The 17,978-nt window shown below is 44.9% G+C and overlaps 1 protein-coding gene across 1 annotated transcript in view; it reads left to right on the top strand.

The window, feature by feature from the left end:
- Nucleotides 1-11,463, top strand: part of TAF2 (TATA-box binding protein associated factor 2) — a 190,379-nt gene extending 178,916 nt beyond the window's left edge. The window contains exon 26 of the mRNA XM_040432008.1: nt 10,953-11,463. Within this exon, the coding sequence (XP_040287942.1) occupies nt 10,953-11,218 (266 nt within the window). The 3' untranslated portion in view covers nt 11,219-11,463. The remainder of the gene's footprint in view (nt 1-10,952) is intronic.
- The last annotated feature ends 6,515 nt before the right edge of the window (nt 11,464-17,978 follow it).

The raw sequence follows: 17,978 nt of genomic DNA, 5'->3' as shown, positions 1-17,978 counted from the left end.
AAACTGGCAGTAGGACTGGGAGTTGAGCTTGACTCCATCCCCAACCCGAAAAGGCCCCACAAGCTCATCTTTGATGATACCAGCCCAAACCAGTACTCCACCTCCACCTTGCTGGCGTCTGAGTCGGACTGGAGCTCTCTGCCCCTTACCAATCCAGCCACGGGCCCATCCATCTGGCCCATCAAGACTCACTCTCATTTCATCAGTCCATAAAACCTTAGAAAAATCAGTCTTGAGATATTTCTTGGCCCAGTCTTGACGTTTCAGCTTGTGTGTCTTGTTCAGTGGTGGTCGTCTTTCAGCCTTTCTTACCTTGGCCATGTCTCTGAGTATTGCACACCTTGTGCTTTTGGGCACTCCAGTGATGTTGCAGCTCTGAAATATGGCCAAACTGGTGGCAAGTGGCATCTTGGCAGCTGCACGCTTGACTTTTCTCAGTTCATGGGCAGTTATTTTGCGCCTTGGTTTTTCCACACGCTTCTTGCGACCCTGTTGACTATTTTGAATGAAACGCTTGATTGTTCGATGATCACGCTTCAGAAGCTTTGCAATTTTAAGAGTGCTGCATCCCTCTGCAAGATATCTCACTATTTTTGACTTTTCTGAGCCTGTCAAGTCCTTCTTTTGACCCATTTTGCCAAAGGAAAGGAAGTTGCCTAATAATTATGCACACCTAATATAGGGTGTTGATGTCATTAGACCACACCCCTTCTCATTACAGAGATGCACATCACCTAATATGCTTAATTGGTAGTAGGCTTTCGAGCCTATACAGCTTGGAGTAAGACAACATGCATAAAGAGGATGATGTGGTCAAAATACTCATTTGCCTAATAATTCTGCACGCAGTGTATAGTAATATATACTGCTGGTCCAGTGTGAATTGGTTCTATACACGACCCTTCCAGGTGGAGGGACAATCCCTAGGTTGTTGTAGCACCAGGACCCCCTCTTATTTCCCCTCTAGGCCGCCGGCTATGCGGCCACTTAGGGGGTTAATACCATCCTCGCAGGCGCTGCTTACTCGGCCGGCCACATACTCTGTGGTGAACCGGAAGAGACGGCGTCCACAGGGTTAACGCCTGTATGATGCCGGCAGCCGCCGCCACCCTCCTGGGTCTGCGATCTTCCCAGTCCGGGGTGACATCCCCCGGCCGGTGGGCGCAAGCGGCCGCTTCCGCTCTCTAAATGGCCGCTGGGCCCCCCTGTTGCCATGATCTCGGTCCCTCTGCGCCCCGGCTGACCGACAACTCCCGGTCGGCCGTGCGCGAGAACTTAGGCCCGGCCGCAGCTTCATCCGCTGCGGAGCGGGACCATGCACCGGTCGTCAGGCAAGGAAGGGAGCGGAGGAGGTCCCTAACTCCCCCATATGCGATCCGCTCGTGTCGGGGCACTTAGGGGGTTAATCCCACTCTGGACAGAGGGTGGGGGTGCGCTGTGGCGCAAATTCTTCCCGCCTCACTTTCCCTCTCCCACAAGTCCGCTAGGCTCCACCCCCGGTCCTCAAAACAGCTTAACCCCTTCTGGGCCAGCCACTTCTGTAACCGACACCAGATATCTGTACATCTTATTTGGGCAATGTGAAGGGAGGACAGCTCCTTAACGTTCAAACAGTTAACCCCTTCCTGCCTCTCTGCCCACTTGATACTGGGCATCCTAGTTAAAAAAAAAATATATATATATATAATAAATAAATTAAAAGGTGCGTTCATACGCCCCCCCTCTTCACCGCAGGACCACCCTGTCTGTGTGGTACCAGGCTGGGCCCGTGTCCTATAGCGGACAAAGGAAGACATCTCATAGTTCCCAATCCGCCCTCCTGGGTCGTTGATCGATATTCCTCCACATGCGCAGATCCAGGGAGGACAGCTGAAGTATTCCCAATCCACCCCCTGGGTCGTGTGGTTGATAGTTCTCCAGCGCACTCCAGTACAGGACCTCTAGATTCCCAATCTGTCCTCCGGGGCCGTTTGGTTGATAATTCTCCAGCGCACTCCAGTACAGGACCTCTAGATTCCCAATCTGTCCTCCGGGGCCGTTTGGTTGATAATTCTCCAGCGCACTCCAGTACAGGACCTCTGGATTCACAATCCGTCCTCCGGGGCTGTTTGGTTGATAATTCGCCACCGGTGCGATCCGGTGCAGAATCTCTGAAAATTCCCATTCCATTCCACGTTGTGTCCTTTTCCTTCGGTGCCGATTTGGGGCATGAATATGACAACTTCTCTCCTCATGGGGTTGCCCAGCGTCACTCATGTGTCCTAGCATCCCCAATCTCCATGGTCCTCCACTGTTCCAATATGTGTCTTCAACAATATGTAGTGTGTACACCATGGCACGTAATATTGTGATTACGTCCTAGCGAGTCTAGTGTCACACTGACTCTATATTCTCTATCCATCATTCCTGATGTGGGAAGTGGTTGTGCTGGCACTCTGCTTTAGCTTTGCAGCGTGTTCACCTCCGCTGGTGCGTATTTTACGCTGGTACTAGCGTTCGCAGTCCCTCAGGTAGGGGTTCTACCCTGACGCTGGCTTGGCGGTTGTTCCTGTTCAACGCTCTTCCCAGGTGGAGTGTTGAAGGTTAGCTCTCCTTTCCTGAGACAGTATGGTACCATGGCTTCTACCGGATTCCTCTAGTCTGCCCCTCAGTTTGTGCTAGCGGGCACGCTGCGGCTCCTATGGTACTGGGGTCCTGGAGTAGCCATTTCATACTCTGGCTCCTCCTGCACGGCTCCTTCGTCAGGTGACGGATTCTTCTAACGCCGAATTCTGTGGCATACGCTGCATGGCCTCCTCCTTGGGCGGAGTATGGCGCTGCCACTATCATCCGGTGGCTACTTCTGTGTAGTGCCAGTCTCAGATGGGGAATGGCCTTCGCTCTGCCTCCTTTTTCCTTCCGTTTTTTTCTTGCTCTGGCTCAGGGTTCACGGTCACTCAGCAAACCTTGGTAGCTCCTAAGTTACTACTTCTCCTCATCTACGCTCATGCAGGGTATTGGTTCTGTGGTTTTTTTCTTCCAGTCTCGTCCCGGACCGACTGTTGGGCTGTGACGTTTTCCATATTCTCCTCTACAGGTGAATCCTACCCGTTGGTCCTGGGTGTACTACCCGTATCTGCAGCTTCCTCTCAAGTCTTGACTAATGACTGCCATGTCAGTCCGATGGTAGTCATGCCTTTTCACTGCACATTCCGTGGCTAGACTACGAGACTCGCCACGCCAGACTGAGCGGTGGGTGCTGCTACGACTGTTGATGGAGTTTCATTCCTGGAACGGAACACCCCTTCTATTCTTCCTCCTCGAGGCAGGAGTTTTTTCTCTCCTCTTGGTCGGGTCGAAATTTCCGTCAAGCAGCGTTGCTACACCGTCAATACACGGGCGCTGACGGAACTCCATCGCCGGTGATTCTCATATCTTCTCTACTTCTGCCTATCAAATGTATTGATTCCTTGGCTTGTGGTTGGACATGCCTCATTCAGGCAGCGCTTCCCTTTAGCAGGGGTGCATCCTGCGGTCCTGGGTTTTTGGTTTAGCCCTTGGTTTCTTGATGGGTCAGGTTCAGCGCTTTCTATCCTTTTCCAGCGTCCTCTGACTCACCCGGGGCCCATAATAACCTTCCTTCAGGGAATGGCACATGCGGTTCCTCCATACCGTCCTACTTTACCGCCTTGGGATCTGAACTTGGTCCTTTCAGCGCTCCGGAGTTCTCTCCTTGTACCCTTGCGGGAGATGTCACTCCAACTCCGGTCCTGGAATGTAGATTTTTCTTGGGGCTATCACATCCATCAGACGGTGTCCGGGTTGGGGCGCTCTCTTGCAGAGAACCTTCCTGGTTCTTCACAGGGATAAGCGGTTCTCCGGCCATTCCGGTGGTCTCTGATTTCCATTTCAATTATGAAATTGTCCTTCCATCACGGTGTCCCTCCCCTTCACACCCCAGGGAAAGGGAGTTACGCCATTTGGACGTTGTCAGGACTCTGATGATTTATTTGCCAACCTCCAGTTCCTTCCGGTGTACGGACCCCTCTTTTTTGTCATCCCAGAGGGTCCTCGCAAGGCATTGGCGGCCTCCAGGGTGGCAATTGCACGTCTGCAATTGCTGAAGTATACTGCACTCGGGGCAGGGTTCCGCCCTTCGGTGTCACGGCTCACTCTACCAGAGCGGTGGGCGCTCTTGGGCTCGGAGGATTCAAGGTTCGGCCGCATAGTTGTGCAAGATGGCTACTGTCCTCCTTATGCACATTCACAAAATTTTGCCAGGTGCATACTTATGAATCGGCGGGCGCTGCCTTGGGCCGCATGGTCTTGCAGGCAGCAGTTCTTGGTTGCCTGCAGGGGCGTTTACTCCATGGGTCTGCGGTTTTCCCTCCCTGTGGACTGCTCTCGGACGTCCCATGGTCTCTGTGTCCCCCAATGAATATGGGCGAGAAAACAAGATTTTTCTAAAACTTACCAGTAAAATCTCTTTCTCGCTCTTCATTGGGGGACACAGCACCCACCCAGTATTGTTGTGCGACCACAGTTGTGGCTGTTGCTGTTTAGAACCTAGTTGGGTTCTTGGCATGGTTGGTGTTCCACGTTATTTCGTTGGTTTACTTGCTTCTCCTACTGCTTCTCACAAACTGAAGCTCTCTCTCCAGGCTGGAGGGGGTATAGCTGCCAGGGGAGGAGCTAACAGCTTTTACTAGTGTCAACGCCTCCTAGAGGACATAGCTATATCCACGGTCTCTGTGTCCCCCAATGAAGAGCGAGAAAGAGATTTTACTGGTAAGTTTTACAAAAATCGCGTTTTTTGCCCTCACTCCTCCCAGCACATCCCCAGGAATCTATTCTCCTGCCTCTTGTACAGACCCTACAGGGCTATTACCTGATGGGCCTATGCCCACAGGGCTGTCTGAGCCTTCCTCACAGCCACTGACCGGGTACATAATGATCCGATGGTCTCAGCATTAATTAATGCTAGCAGCATCAGGTAGGTTTGCACTTGGTCAACAGGTACAGGTTCCCTCCTGAACTCAACCGTATCCATGTCCTCAAGACGGTGAAACAGTTGAATACTGTGGCCCAGGTGGCAGTATTTTGTGCTGCACTATGGTATTGCAGGCCCCGCCAACTTCTGTTGCCCCACCTTCTTTTGATTCGGACCCGCCTACAACATAGGGCCACTTTTAGATGAATTTTTTTTTTCCAGGGCCACTTTAAGTTCTCAGTCCGCCCCTGCTCTTGTGGACAGTTTATATGTAATACTGTCTGCGTCTGCATACATACCTCTGCATATAGACATACACTCATCTAAAGAATTATTAGGAACACCATACTAATACGGTGTTGGACCCCCTTTTGCCTTCAGAACTGCCATAATTCTACGTGGCATTGATTCCACAAGGTGCTGATAGCATTCTTTAGAAATGTTGGCCCATATTGATAGGATAGCATCTTGCAGTTGATGGAGATTTGAGGGATGCACATCCAGGGCACGAAGCTCCCGTTCCACCACATCCCAAAGATGCTCTATTGGGTTGAGATCTGGTGACTGTGGGGGCCATTTTAGTACAGTGAACTCATTGTCATGTTCGGACTCTACCATTTGAAATGATTCGAGCTTTGTGACATGGTGCATTATCCTGCTGGAAGTAGCCATCAGAGGATGGATACATGTTCTCATTCTGTTTACGCCAAATTCGGACTCTACCATTTGAATGTCTCAACAGAAATCGAGACTCATCAGACCAGGCAACATTTTTCCAGTCTTCAACAGTCCAATTTTGGTGAGCTCGTGCAAATTGTAGCCTCTTTTTCCTATTTGTAGTGGAGATGAGTGGTACCCGGTGGGGTCTTCTGCTGTTGTAGCCCATCTGCCTCAAGGTTGTGCGTGTTGTGGCTTCACAAATGCTTTGCTGCATACCTCGGTTGTAACGAGTGGTTATTTCAGTCAACGTTGCTCTTCTATCAGCTTGAATCAGTCGGCCCATTCTCCTCTGACCTCTAGCATCCACAAGGCATTTTTGCCCACAGGACTGCCGCATACTGGATGTTTTTCCCTTTTCACACCATTCTTTGTAAACCCTAGAAATGGTTGTGCGTGAAAATCCCAGTAACTGAGCAGATTGTGAAATACTCAGACCGGCCCGTCTGGCACTAACAACCATGCCACGCTCAAAATTGCTTAAATTACCTTTCTTTCCCATTCTGACATTCAGTTTGGAGTTCAGGAGATTGTCTTGACCAGGAGCACCCCCCTAAATGCATCGAAGCAACTGCCATGTGATTGGTTGACTAGATAATTGCATTAATGAGAAATAGAACAGGTGTTCCTAATAATTCTTTAGGTGAGTGTATATATATGGTGTGTGTAAATGTATTGATATGTGTCACTGTGTGTGACTGTGTCAATATATGTAGGTGTGACTATGTGTGACGGTATCGAACAATCTCTATGTATTTGTGTGAGTGCATTGATGTGTGTGTCAAGTCGCATCCATATACGTGTTACTGTGTGCGCTGTTTTGTATGTATACTGTACATGTACTATTCAAAGGGGTTGTCTACAATTAGAAAAACATGGCAGCTTTCTTCCCAAAACAGCATCACGCCTGTACACAGGTCGTGCGCAGTATTGCAGTACTAGACATAACTCATGAACTGTGGTGGTCCTCTTTTTGAAAGAAGGCAGCCATGATTTTATAATCCTGGACAACCCCTTTAAGTGTGTTCATGTTTAGGTCCATGAGACACCAGCCCTTTAAAAAAATCCCCTTATCGGCCCCCATCTAACCATGGTGCAATGCAGGGGAAGACCCTGTTCCCTCTGCGACATTTCTGCAGGACTGATCCTGCTGACTCGCACATGGACAAATGCCTTCTGTTTTCCTAACCCCTGTGTAACGCTGCTGTACCCGCTCTAGATAATACGTACTTTGCTTAGCTATGACATACGCTCCATCCAGCCATGACCAGCTCTAGCTGCACAGAATTGCAAATAACATGGCTCTATAAGACCATATGATGTTCCAAGCCAGAGTCTGGATGAGCGAAACTATGGCTCAGCACACAGGAAATATTCTATAGCATGGTAGAAAAGCTTGTGGCAGCTGCAGGGTTAAATATACTGTGATCCCTTTCTGTAAATGAAGCCATTTTTTCCTTTGGACATATCTCTGACTCACGTTAATGTCTCCTGGAATGACCTTGTCACTTCCACACATTGTAGTCTCCCCGAGGGGTTAATAAAAGTCTATTCCCTGGAACCGGACACGTGTCATAGTGATTGTGGTGAGATTGAAAAGCTGATGGCGACAAGACTCGGAAAAAGCAGCTCTCTAATTGGTGCTTAACTTTCATTTACAGCTCTTATAGGGGTTTCATATTATCCCTTAAAGGGGTTTTCCAGTAAAAGTTGTTATTTTCCCGCAGCATGGCACTGACACAGAAGACTCGTACTTACCTGCTCCATGCAGTTTTCCGTACTGCTACCGCTGTCTCCATCTTCTGGTCCCTGGCTGGCTGTGGCATGGTCACATCACCGCTGAAGCCAGTCTGGAGCGTTCCATGTGGCCAAACCCGTAGCCCGCCGGGTGTGAACAGTTCCGGGACTAGAAGATGGAGATAGCGGAAGCCCTATGGAAAACCGATGCGGCATGGAGCAGGTAAGTATGATTCTTCTGTTTCAGGGCCATGCTGTGGGCACTTGATAAAACAATTATTTTTACTGGAAAACCCCTTTGGAGGGGCTGTCCAGAACTATACTATTGACTTACCCTCAGTAAGAGACAAACAATGCAACAGCACTCCGGAAACACACAGAATAAAATAAGTACATACAATAATGCTATACTCACTATAAAATGTAAAATACTAATGCTATGTTGTAAATGGGAGATTCTTGGCAAATACATTTTGTACAAAATTATTTGTGCCCGTCCGCGATCTCTTTAGGACGGGAACCTAACACTAAATGCTACATTCACCAAGTGCCATACCAGCCTCCATTATAGTCAGGGAATGCACGTTCCATATTGACTTATCCTCAGGTTAGGTCATCAATTTCTGATCACTAGGGCACTAGAAGTCCAACTCCTAGCAACCCAGACGATCAGCTGTTGGAAGATACTTGGACAAACTTTGCGGCCTTTTCCTCGGCCTGTGGCGTTACATCCAATGCCCACATGACCTTTAGGAAGCTCAGACCCTTTCAAGTAAATAGGATTGAACTGCAATACCAAGCGCAACCACTATACAATGTACGGCGCTGCGTTTGGTGTGCAATAAAGGCACCACAGTGCTCGTCCCATTGCCTCAATTTCTCCAAACAAGCTGTTCGTCTGGGGTGCTGAGAGTCGGACCCCCACACCTCTGGTTATTGACCTACCCTCAGGGTTAGTCACCAGTATTTTAATGCTTTTTAATTTGTACCAACGCATTATATGCAAGCACTTCTCTCTCCTCGTTCTGAAGATCGGTGGACGTCTCAGCACTTAGACCCCCACCGATCTAAAGTTTACTGAAAACTCAGTATCCTATAAGAGTAAGTATGTAACATGGATAACTCTGTTCTGTATGGTCCTTCTATAGATCTGTCAGTCAGATTTAGTTCTTCGTCGGTAGTGTTCCTGTTGGGTTTTTCTTTGTTTTTGTTTTTTATTCTGTCCGTTCCTTTTAAATAAAGGTCATTAACGGGTTAAGAAATTAAGATTACCCAAGACCAGGGCTTTCTTGTGAAGTTCAAATTTTCTGCGAAACCACATGTTCACCCTACTTAGAGCTCCATAGACATGAATTAGGACCTTCCCAGTGCCGCAGACACTTCAAAACTAAAAGAAAACACGTGGAGTTCATAAAGGGGCTCACATGGTCACTGACCCCAGTGGAAAACTCCTGGAAAGTGGAATCAGATGAGGAAATGGTAGAGCACCGCTTCAGTGGAGATGTTGAAATGGTGAAAAAAATAAATGACATGCACAGTTGTGTTCTCCAGTCAAGCTGGCCACCCACCAGATAAAAAGGCAAACTCCAAATGCGCTCATAAGTCACATCATTCATGAAGAAGGAAACCTCAAAAACTTTTCCAATTCAACCAGTGTGTAAATTGGAGAAAGAATATATATATTTTTTTTTTCTAAATCCATATTTTAAAGGGTTGTCCACTGTGCACCACCCATATTCACATGGACATCATTGAAAGGCTCAGCCCCCCTATCTATTATCCAGTCATTTATTTCTCTCTTGAAGACCGAACCCATTCTGTGGGTGCAGACATCTTACCGCTGCAGCCAGTGATTGCCAGCAGTGGTCATCTGTCTATGTCAAAATGTTGCTGGTGGCCATGATACAAAGATCAACATGGGAGAGGTATGTCACCCGTAGGTGATATAGGACAGATAGCGCTGGAGTACACGGTCAAGACAGCTAATCCTGTAGATGGTAATATCAGTCAGTGCTGGCCTGAGAAACTGAACGGCTGGCTCTGAAAATGAGTGCTATGAAGGTATATTTATATATTTGCTGGCATTTAGGCAAAAAACAAAACAAAACTAAAACTGGTATAAGTAATAATAGCGCTGTAGCTACCTTATTGTTCATCCGAAGTTAGTCCTTCAGTTAGTAGTCCGGTGTGGTAATCACTATGGGTTGGTTGCTGTAAAGTTCTTCTAGTGGTCCTGTTCTTTTAAATCGCGGCGTCCTCCTGGCTCACCTACCAGCAGCAGCGCGGCCCCGGCCGGAAGCACGCGCGGCGCGAGGGAGCTTGTTGGTCTGTTGCCCGGGAAACCGCTTGTGGTGACGTCACCGTTCAGAGTACAGGAGCCTCCGTAGGACAAAAACTAGATCAACATGGGTCCTGGAAAGCATTGTCATATATAATCATCATTTTATACCATTATAGACTTTGAGGGAGAAATGTCAAGGGGCTGGACTCCTTAAAGAATACAAATGTCCTGGGATTTTCCAGTTTCTAGATATTGATTACCTAGCCTCAGGATAGGTCTTCAGTATCAGATTGGTGGAGTCCTACACCTGGCACCCCCACCAATCAGCTGTTCTAAAACACGGTGGACCAAGGTTGAAGCAGAAAGCTCTGTCCACTGTATAGTGGACTTGCCAGGTTACTACAGCTCAGTCGAGCTCTAGTAACCCAGCATATGAGCACTACACAGTTGGAGGGAGCTTCCAGCTTCATCCACTGTGACTTTCCAGTGCCAACGACCACTGGGAACAATTGATTGGTGGGGGGTGCCAACCGGATAACACTGATATTGATGACCCATCCTGTCTAGCATCCAAACAAACCCTTTAAGTGTTAATAGGGTTTTCCGAGATTTTTTTAACTGATGTATCCTCTGGATAGGTCATCGGTATCTGATCGGTGGGGATCCGACACTGCAGCCGATCATCTGTTTAAGAAGGCACCAGCCCTCGCAGTAGCACCGCAGCAGTCTCTGAGCTCAAGAAGCGCAACACTTAACATTGTATAGTGGTTGTGCTTGGTATCGCAAACAGCTGATTGGCAGGGGTCCCGGGAGTTGGACCCCCACTGATCTGATACTGATCATCTATCCAGTGGAAAGATCCTAGGGACCGACAACACGTAAAACCGCAGAGATGAGTAGCGGCATATGCTGAGTGATGCCACAGAAACACAGGGCTGCCTGGATGAATGCACATCTCCCAGGTTCCGGCACCGGAACGGCCAGCAGCGTGATTAATATCAGCGCCTCTAAATAACTTCGGCCGATCCACCTCCGGCGCAGGCCCTTATTAAGACCAGCATCTATAACGCCAGTCTTAATAAATGTGCCCCTTTGTTTTAAAAAATAAATATTACAAAATAAATCCGTGCTATTGTACTCTGTGTTTAGAACAATTTCCCCTAAACTATTGACTATTGCACAATTCTGTACTTTATTACTTGTTTCCAAATTCACAATATCCCCGTTTTGGTTTTTTTTCCCCCTCAGGCAAGGAACAGTCTTCCATGGACTTGCATATGATGTCCATCCCGCAAACTCCACTGTCGTCTTTTATCAAAGAGGCCAGCTCATCTAAGCACAGTGACCACCACCACCATCATCACCATGACCACAAGAAAAAGAAGAAGAAGCACAAACACAAACATAAACACAAACACAAGCATGAAAGCAAAGAGAAAGAGCGGGAGATGGTGCCCTTCTCCAACAGTCCCGCCAGCGGCCGCTCCATCCGTTCTCCTTCACTCTCTGAGTGATCTCGCCGCCACTTCTATGACAGATGGCCAAAATTATGCTGCGCAAAAAGACTACGCTCTACAGGTGTAGATGTTGTTGCAGTCATTGGTTTCTAGTAGGTGTCAGTCTGGATAACGTAGCCTTTATTTTGAAGTAGATTGACCTTCAGTCCCATAAGGTTATTTTTATATGGGAAACACAGAGCAGTAATCGTGAATAAAAGGGCTACATGTGCTTTTACAGCATTTTTAGCAACAACAAAAAAGACACTTGGCTTTGTGGATGTGAGTTGGGGCTGTCATTAACCTTTTTAACAGCACAATGTCTATTAAACTTTTTTTTAAGAAAACCGTGTCTCCGCTCTCGTTACCACTGACTTTTTACAAGCTGGCTCAAGGAGGGCCATTGTGTGTGGTTCCGAGGCCCAGATGGCTTCCTTACTTATGTAGTATTGTATTTCTACAGTGTTACCAGAAACCCTGCATCCGTCAGGAGCACTTGAGAGCTTGGCCCAAATCAATGACTTGCCAGTTCAATATATAGCAGTGAGTTGTACTATGAGAGCCACCCCTACAATATTTAAGATTTTTAGTCTTTTAGGATACATGTTCATGTGTTATCTGTAAGATATTCTGCCTAACTTGTTCTATTATCAAGAGATGATTCTATGTAAGTCATATATGAGTGCACCTATGGTCTTGAGGTAATTGCAACATTGAAATAGCAACACCAAGAAGGACAATCTGTAAGGTTATGCAAACTAAGGAAGTATCAGGTGTTGCTAGGATCTGCAGATGATCATATTTTCAAGCACCTAGCATCAATCTGTGGCAAAGTACTGGCTTGGGGTACTTTCACCCTAGCGTTACATTTTTCCGGTATTGAGTTCCGTCATAGGGTCTCAATACCGGGAAAAAACGCTTCAGTTTTGTCCCCATCATCAATGGGGACTGAACTGAACAGAGTGGAATACTCCAAAATGCATTCCGTTCCGTTTAGTTGCGTTCCCATATCGGAGAGCAAACCGCAACATGTATTTTTCTTTCTGTCCTGGGATGCGGAGCAAAATGGATCCATCATGACCCCCAATGCAAGTCACTGGGGACGTATCCGTTTTCTCTGGCACAATCTGCCACAATAGAAAACGGATCCGTCCCCCATTGACTTTCAATGGAGTTCATGACGGAACCATTCAAACGGATGCAGATGGTTGTATTATCAGTAACTGAATCAGTAACTGAAGCGTTTTTGCTGGATCCTGCCGGATGCAGCAAAAAAAAACGCTAATGTGAAAGTAGCCTTAACTGGGTGAGAGGCCTAAGTCCGGATTTAGGGGGTACTATCTCTCCGAGTCATGTCTCAAGGCCTATTTAACCCCTTAACGCAAATCGCCATGCATGTACGGCGGGGGATGCATTGCCAGAATGCATTCCGCTGTACATGCACGGCGGGCTGATCGGGCGGATACCGAAGCGGTGCGCGCCCGATCAGTGCAGGGGTCTGGCAGTCCCTGATAGCCAGGCCCCTGCTGTATTCGCCGACATCGCTGTTTATAGTGATGCCGGCGGATTAACCCCTTCTATGCCGTGGGCCGCGCTGACCACGACATAGAAGTTGTTTCTGGCAGGTGAGTGAGCGCATCGAGTCCCTGCGCTGCTGTGGCGGGGACTTAATGTGTCAGAAGGCAGCTCGATGCCGTGCAGAGGCTGCCCAATGCCTTGCACGGCATCGGGACCTGCCTTCTACGTGTGCCGAGGAGATCCAGCCTCAGGCTCGTCTCCTAGGCAACCTGTTAGTGTATGACTCCGTGTTAAAAAAAAGTAAAAAGAAAAAAACTTCCCTGATTTTATAATAAAAAAAAAAAGCACATATTAGGTATCACCGGGTCCGTAACGACCGTATCACATGAGCCACTCCGTCCGATAGACACCAAAAAAATTAAACTGTGTCAAAAAAAGCAATTTTTGTCACCTTACATCACTAAAAGTGCAACACCAAGCAATAAAAAAGGCGTATGCCTCCAAAATAGTACCAATCTAACCGTCACCTCATGCCGCAAAAAATTAGCCCCTACATAGGACAATCGCCCCAAGAAATAAAAAAACAGTGGCTCTGACTATGGAGACACTAAAACATGTTTTGTTTTTTTTTTGTTTCAAAAATGCTTTTATTGTGTTAAATGTAAAAATAAAAAATAATACACATTAGGTATCGCCACGTCCGTAACAACCTGCTCTGTAAAAATACCACATGACCTAACCCCTCAGGTGAACACCGTAAAAAAAAAAATACAAACTGTGTCAAAAAGCCATTTTGTCACCTTACATCACAAAAAGTTTAATAGCAAGCGATCAAAAAGTCATATGCACCCCAAAATTGCACCAATCAAACTGACATCTCATCCCGCAAAAATGATACCCTACCTAAGAGAATCGCTGAAAGAATGTAAAAAAAAACTATGACGCTCAGACTATGGTGACACTAACGCATGATTTATTTATTTTTTGTTTCAAAAATGATATTAGTGTATAAAACTTAAATAAATGAATAAAAATATACATATTAGGTATCGCCACTATCGGTAAAAACCTTCTCTATAAAAATATCACATGACTTAATCCCTCAGGTGAACACCGTAAAAAAAAAATACAAACTGTGTCAAAAAGCCATTTTGTCACCTTAAATCTCAAAAAGTCATATTCACCCCAAAATTGTACCAATCAAACCGTCATCTCATACTGAAAAAATTGAGCCTCTACATAAGACAGTCGCCCAAAAAAAAAAAAACTATGGCTTTCAGAATATGGAGACACTAAATAAGCATTGTTTTCAAAAATGCTTTATTATGTAAAACTGAAACAAACATATTTGGTATTTTCGCGTCCGTAACAACCTGCCTTATAAAAATAGCTCATGATCTAACCTGTCAGATGAACGTTGTAAAAAACAAAACATAAAAACGGTGCCAAAACAGCTATTTTTTTTTACTTTGCCTCACAAAAAGTGTAATATAGAGCAACCAAAAATCATCTGTACCCTAAAATAGTACCAATAAAACTGCCACCTTATCCTGTAGTTTCCAAAATGGGGTCACTTTTTTGTAGTTTCTACTCTAGGGGTGCATCAGGGGGTCTTCAAATGTGACATGGTAAGTTCAAATTATCCCAGTGAAATCTGCCCTTCAGAAACCATATGGCGTTCCTTTCCTTCTGTGCCCTGCCGTGTGCCAATACAGCAGTTTACGACCACACTTGGGGTGTTTCTGTAAACTACAGAATCCTGGCAATAAATAATGAGTTTTGTTTGGCTGTTAACCTTTGCTTTGTTAGCGGAAAAAAAATGATTAAAATTGAAAATCTGCCAAAAAAGTGAAATTCAGAAATTTCATCTCCATTTTCCATTAATTCTTGTGGAACACCTAAAGGGTTAACAGCATTTTTAAAATCAGTTTTAAATACCTTTAGGGGTTTAGTTTCTAAAATGGGGTAACTTTTTTGGAGTTTATACTCTAGGGGTGCATCGGGGGGCTTCAAATGGGACATGGTGTCAAAAAACCAGTCCATCAAAATCTGCTTTCCAAAAACCATATGGCATTCCTTTCCTTCTAGGCCCTGTCGTGTGGCGTTTACGACCACATATGGCGTGTTTCTGTAAACTACAGAATCTGGGCAATAAATATTGAGTTCAGTTTGGCTGTTAACCCTTGCTTTGTTAGCGGAAAAAAATTATTAAAATGGAAAATCTGCCAAAAAAGTGAAATTCAGAAATTTCATCTCCATATTCCATTTACCTAAAGGGTTAACAACATTTGTAAAATCAGTTTTGAATCCTTGAGGGGTGTAGTTTCTAGAATGGGGTCATTTTTGGGTAGTTTCTATTATGTAAGCCTCACAAAGTGACTTCAGACCTGAACTGGTCCTTAAAAATTGGTTTGGGAAATTTTCTGAAAAATTTCAAGATTTATTTCTAAGCCTTCTAACGTCCCCAAAAAATAAAATGGCATTCCCAAAATGATCCCAACATAAAGTAGACATATGCGAAATGTAAAGTAATAACTATTATATGAGGTATCACTATCTGTTTTAAAAGCAGAGAAATTGAAATTTGGAAAGTTGAGAATTATTCCAAATTTTTGGTAAATTTGGTATTTTTTATAAATAAAAATGAAATATTTTGATTCAAATTTACCACCGTCATGAAGTACAATATGTGACGAGAAAACAATCTCAGAATCGCTTGGATAAGTAAAAGCATTTTTAAAGTTATCACCACATAAAGTCAGTCTGGTCCTTAAGGTGAAAAATGGCCCGGTCCTTAAGGGGTTAATGGGTCGAACATTGACTTATAGGATAGCTGCCTTACATCTGGTGCCATCAGAGGCGGAGCTTGTTAAGAGCTCATTTGCATCCTTTTCTTCCCAGAATTCCAGAGGAGCATGCATGGCCTATAAGTCTCCTCACGTGGATTAAGGCACTCTCTCCCCAAGGAGAGATGTACCCCCCAAACCCTAACCTCACTAAAAGCATACCATGGCGTGCAAGTGCGTGGATTTCTGTGCGTGGCGCTCATACTCGCTACTAAATAAATCGAGGTATTTTAAATATATTTTTTGCATTTACATATCATTAACATCTGTCGATCCTGTGATTTTTTACGACTTTTTCCCCTTGTGTTGCAATTTCAATGTTTGCTGTATTTTACTATTTCATAAAGGAAGTTTACCTTGAGCTGTCAAACAGTTTACTTTTATGGGGGAAAAAGCTTCCTGGGGTATAAAATAAGTTGTACGTCCTCCTACCGATACCTCACCGTTCTTGCATTCACTGCAGGTCAGTACAATTAAAAAATTTTTTTGCGTTTTATTTTTTGCGTTTTATTTTTTTGTTCACTTAGACGTACAAAGGCTTGTGTTTTGCGGAACAAGTTGAACTTTATATTGGCACGATTTACTATTGCATACAATGTAGTGGGAAGATGGGAAAAATACTAAATGAGTTGAAATTGGAGAAAAAAAGCAATTTTACCATCTGTTTTGTTTTTACTGGATTCCCTATGCAGTAAAACTGACCAGTTATCTTCTCTCTCTGGGTCAGTATGATTAGAGAGATGTATAGTTTTTCTTGTGTTTTAATACTGAAAAAAATAAAAACTTCTGGAAAAAAAAACATTTCTTCTTTGCATCGACATATTCAGACCCCCATAGCTCATTTTTGTGGGGCAATCTGTAGTTTTTTATTGATACTGTTTTGAAGTTTGTTTGACTTTTTATCGCTTTTTATTCAATTTCACGGTGAATCCGCGAAAGAAAACGTCGAATTGGCAATTTTGATTTAATTTTCTGTTACGACGTTCACCATATGGGATAAATGCATTTATCTTTTAATAGTAGGAGCATCTTTTACAGGGAATCGGGGTGATTTGAATATTTATTTATTTAATACTTTGTTTACTTTTTTTAAGCCCCCTAGGGGACCTGAATATGCGATTTTCAGATTGCTTACGTCTTAAACTGCAATGAGATTTTAAACTCTAAAAAAAAAAAATCTTTGCAAACAAAATGGCACCCATAACTTTTGTTTTTCTGTCTACAGAATTTGTCTTTTGCAGGGTGAGCTGTAGTCTTGGTACAATTTTTGGATATATATAACTGATTTTTATCACCTTTTATTAAAAAAAATTGTGCTATGGTATTGCTGACCCCCTACTCTTGTTGCCCCGCCTCTTGTCAATATAGACACTCCTAGAACATGGGGCCACTTTTATGCTTTTTTCCAGGGCCACTTTAAGCCAATCTGCCGCTGCTCATACAGACATCAATACTTTTAGCCTTGTAGTCTATGGTGCTTGTGACGGCTTCCTATTAAACTGTGCCACCGTTCAGCACCCCATGATTTCACTGCCGCGCGGGGCTGGGGTGTGATTTGAGGTTCACAGGGAGCCACCTATATGAGTGTTATGACTCACCCCCTACTTTTCTAAACTGACCAGTGAGGTGTAAAATACAGGGTGGGCCATTTATATGGATACACCTTAATAAAATGGGAATGGTTGGTGATATTAACTTCCTGTTTGTGGCACATTAGTATATGTGAGGGGGGGAAACTTTTCAAGATGGGTGGTGACCATGGTGGCCATTTTGAAGTCGGCCATTTTGAATCCAACTTTTGTTTTTTCAATAGGAAGAGGGTCATTTGACACATCAAACTTATTGGGAATTTCACAAGAAAAACAATGGTGTGCTTGGTTTTAATGTAACTTTATTCTTTCATGAGTTATTTACAAGTTTCTGACCACTTACAAAATGTGTTCAATGTGCTGCCCATTGTGTTGGATTGTCATTGCAACCCTCTTCTCCCACTCTTCACACACTGATAGCAACACCGCAGGAGAAATGCTAGCACAGGCTTCCAGTATCCGTAGTTTCAGGTGCTGCACATCTCGTATCTTCACAGCATAGACGATTGCCTTCAGATGATACGAGATGTGCAGCACCTGAAACTACGGATACTGGAAGCCTGTGCTAGCATTTCTCCTGCGGTGTTGCTATCAGTGTGTGAAGAGTGGGAGAAGAGGGTTGCATTGACAATCCAACACAATGGGCAGCACATTGAACACATTTTGTAAGTGGTCAGAAACTTGTAAATAACTCGTGAAAGAATAAAGTTACGTTAAAACCAAGCACACCATTGTTTTTCTTGTGAAATTCCCAATAAGTTTGATGTGTCAAATGACCCTCTTCCTATTGAAAAAACAAAAGTTGGATTCAAAATGGCCGACTTC

This window comes from Bufo bufo, chromosome 5, assembly GCF_905171765.1.
Source record: "Bufo bufo chromosome 5, aBufBuf1.1, whole genome shotgun sequence".
Taxonomy (NCBI): domain Eukaryota; kingdom Metazoa; phylum Chordata; class Amphibia; order Anura; family Bufonidae; genus Bufo; species Bufo bufo.
The sequence above is the reverse complement of the archived record's forward strand: the minus strand, read 5'-3'. Positions and strand labels throughout refer to the sequence as shown.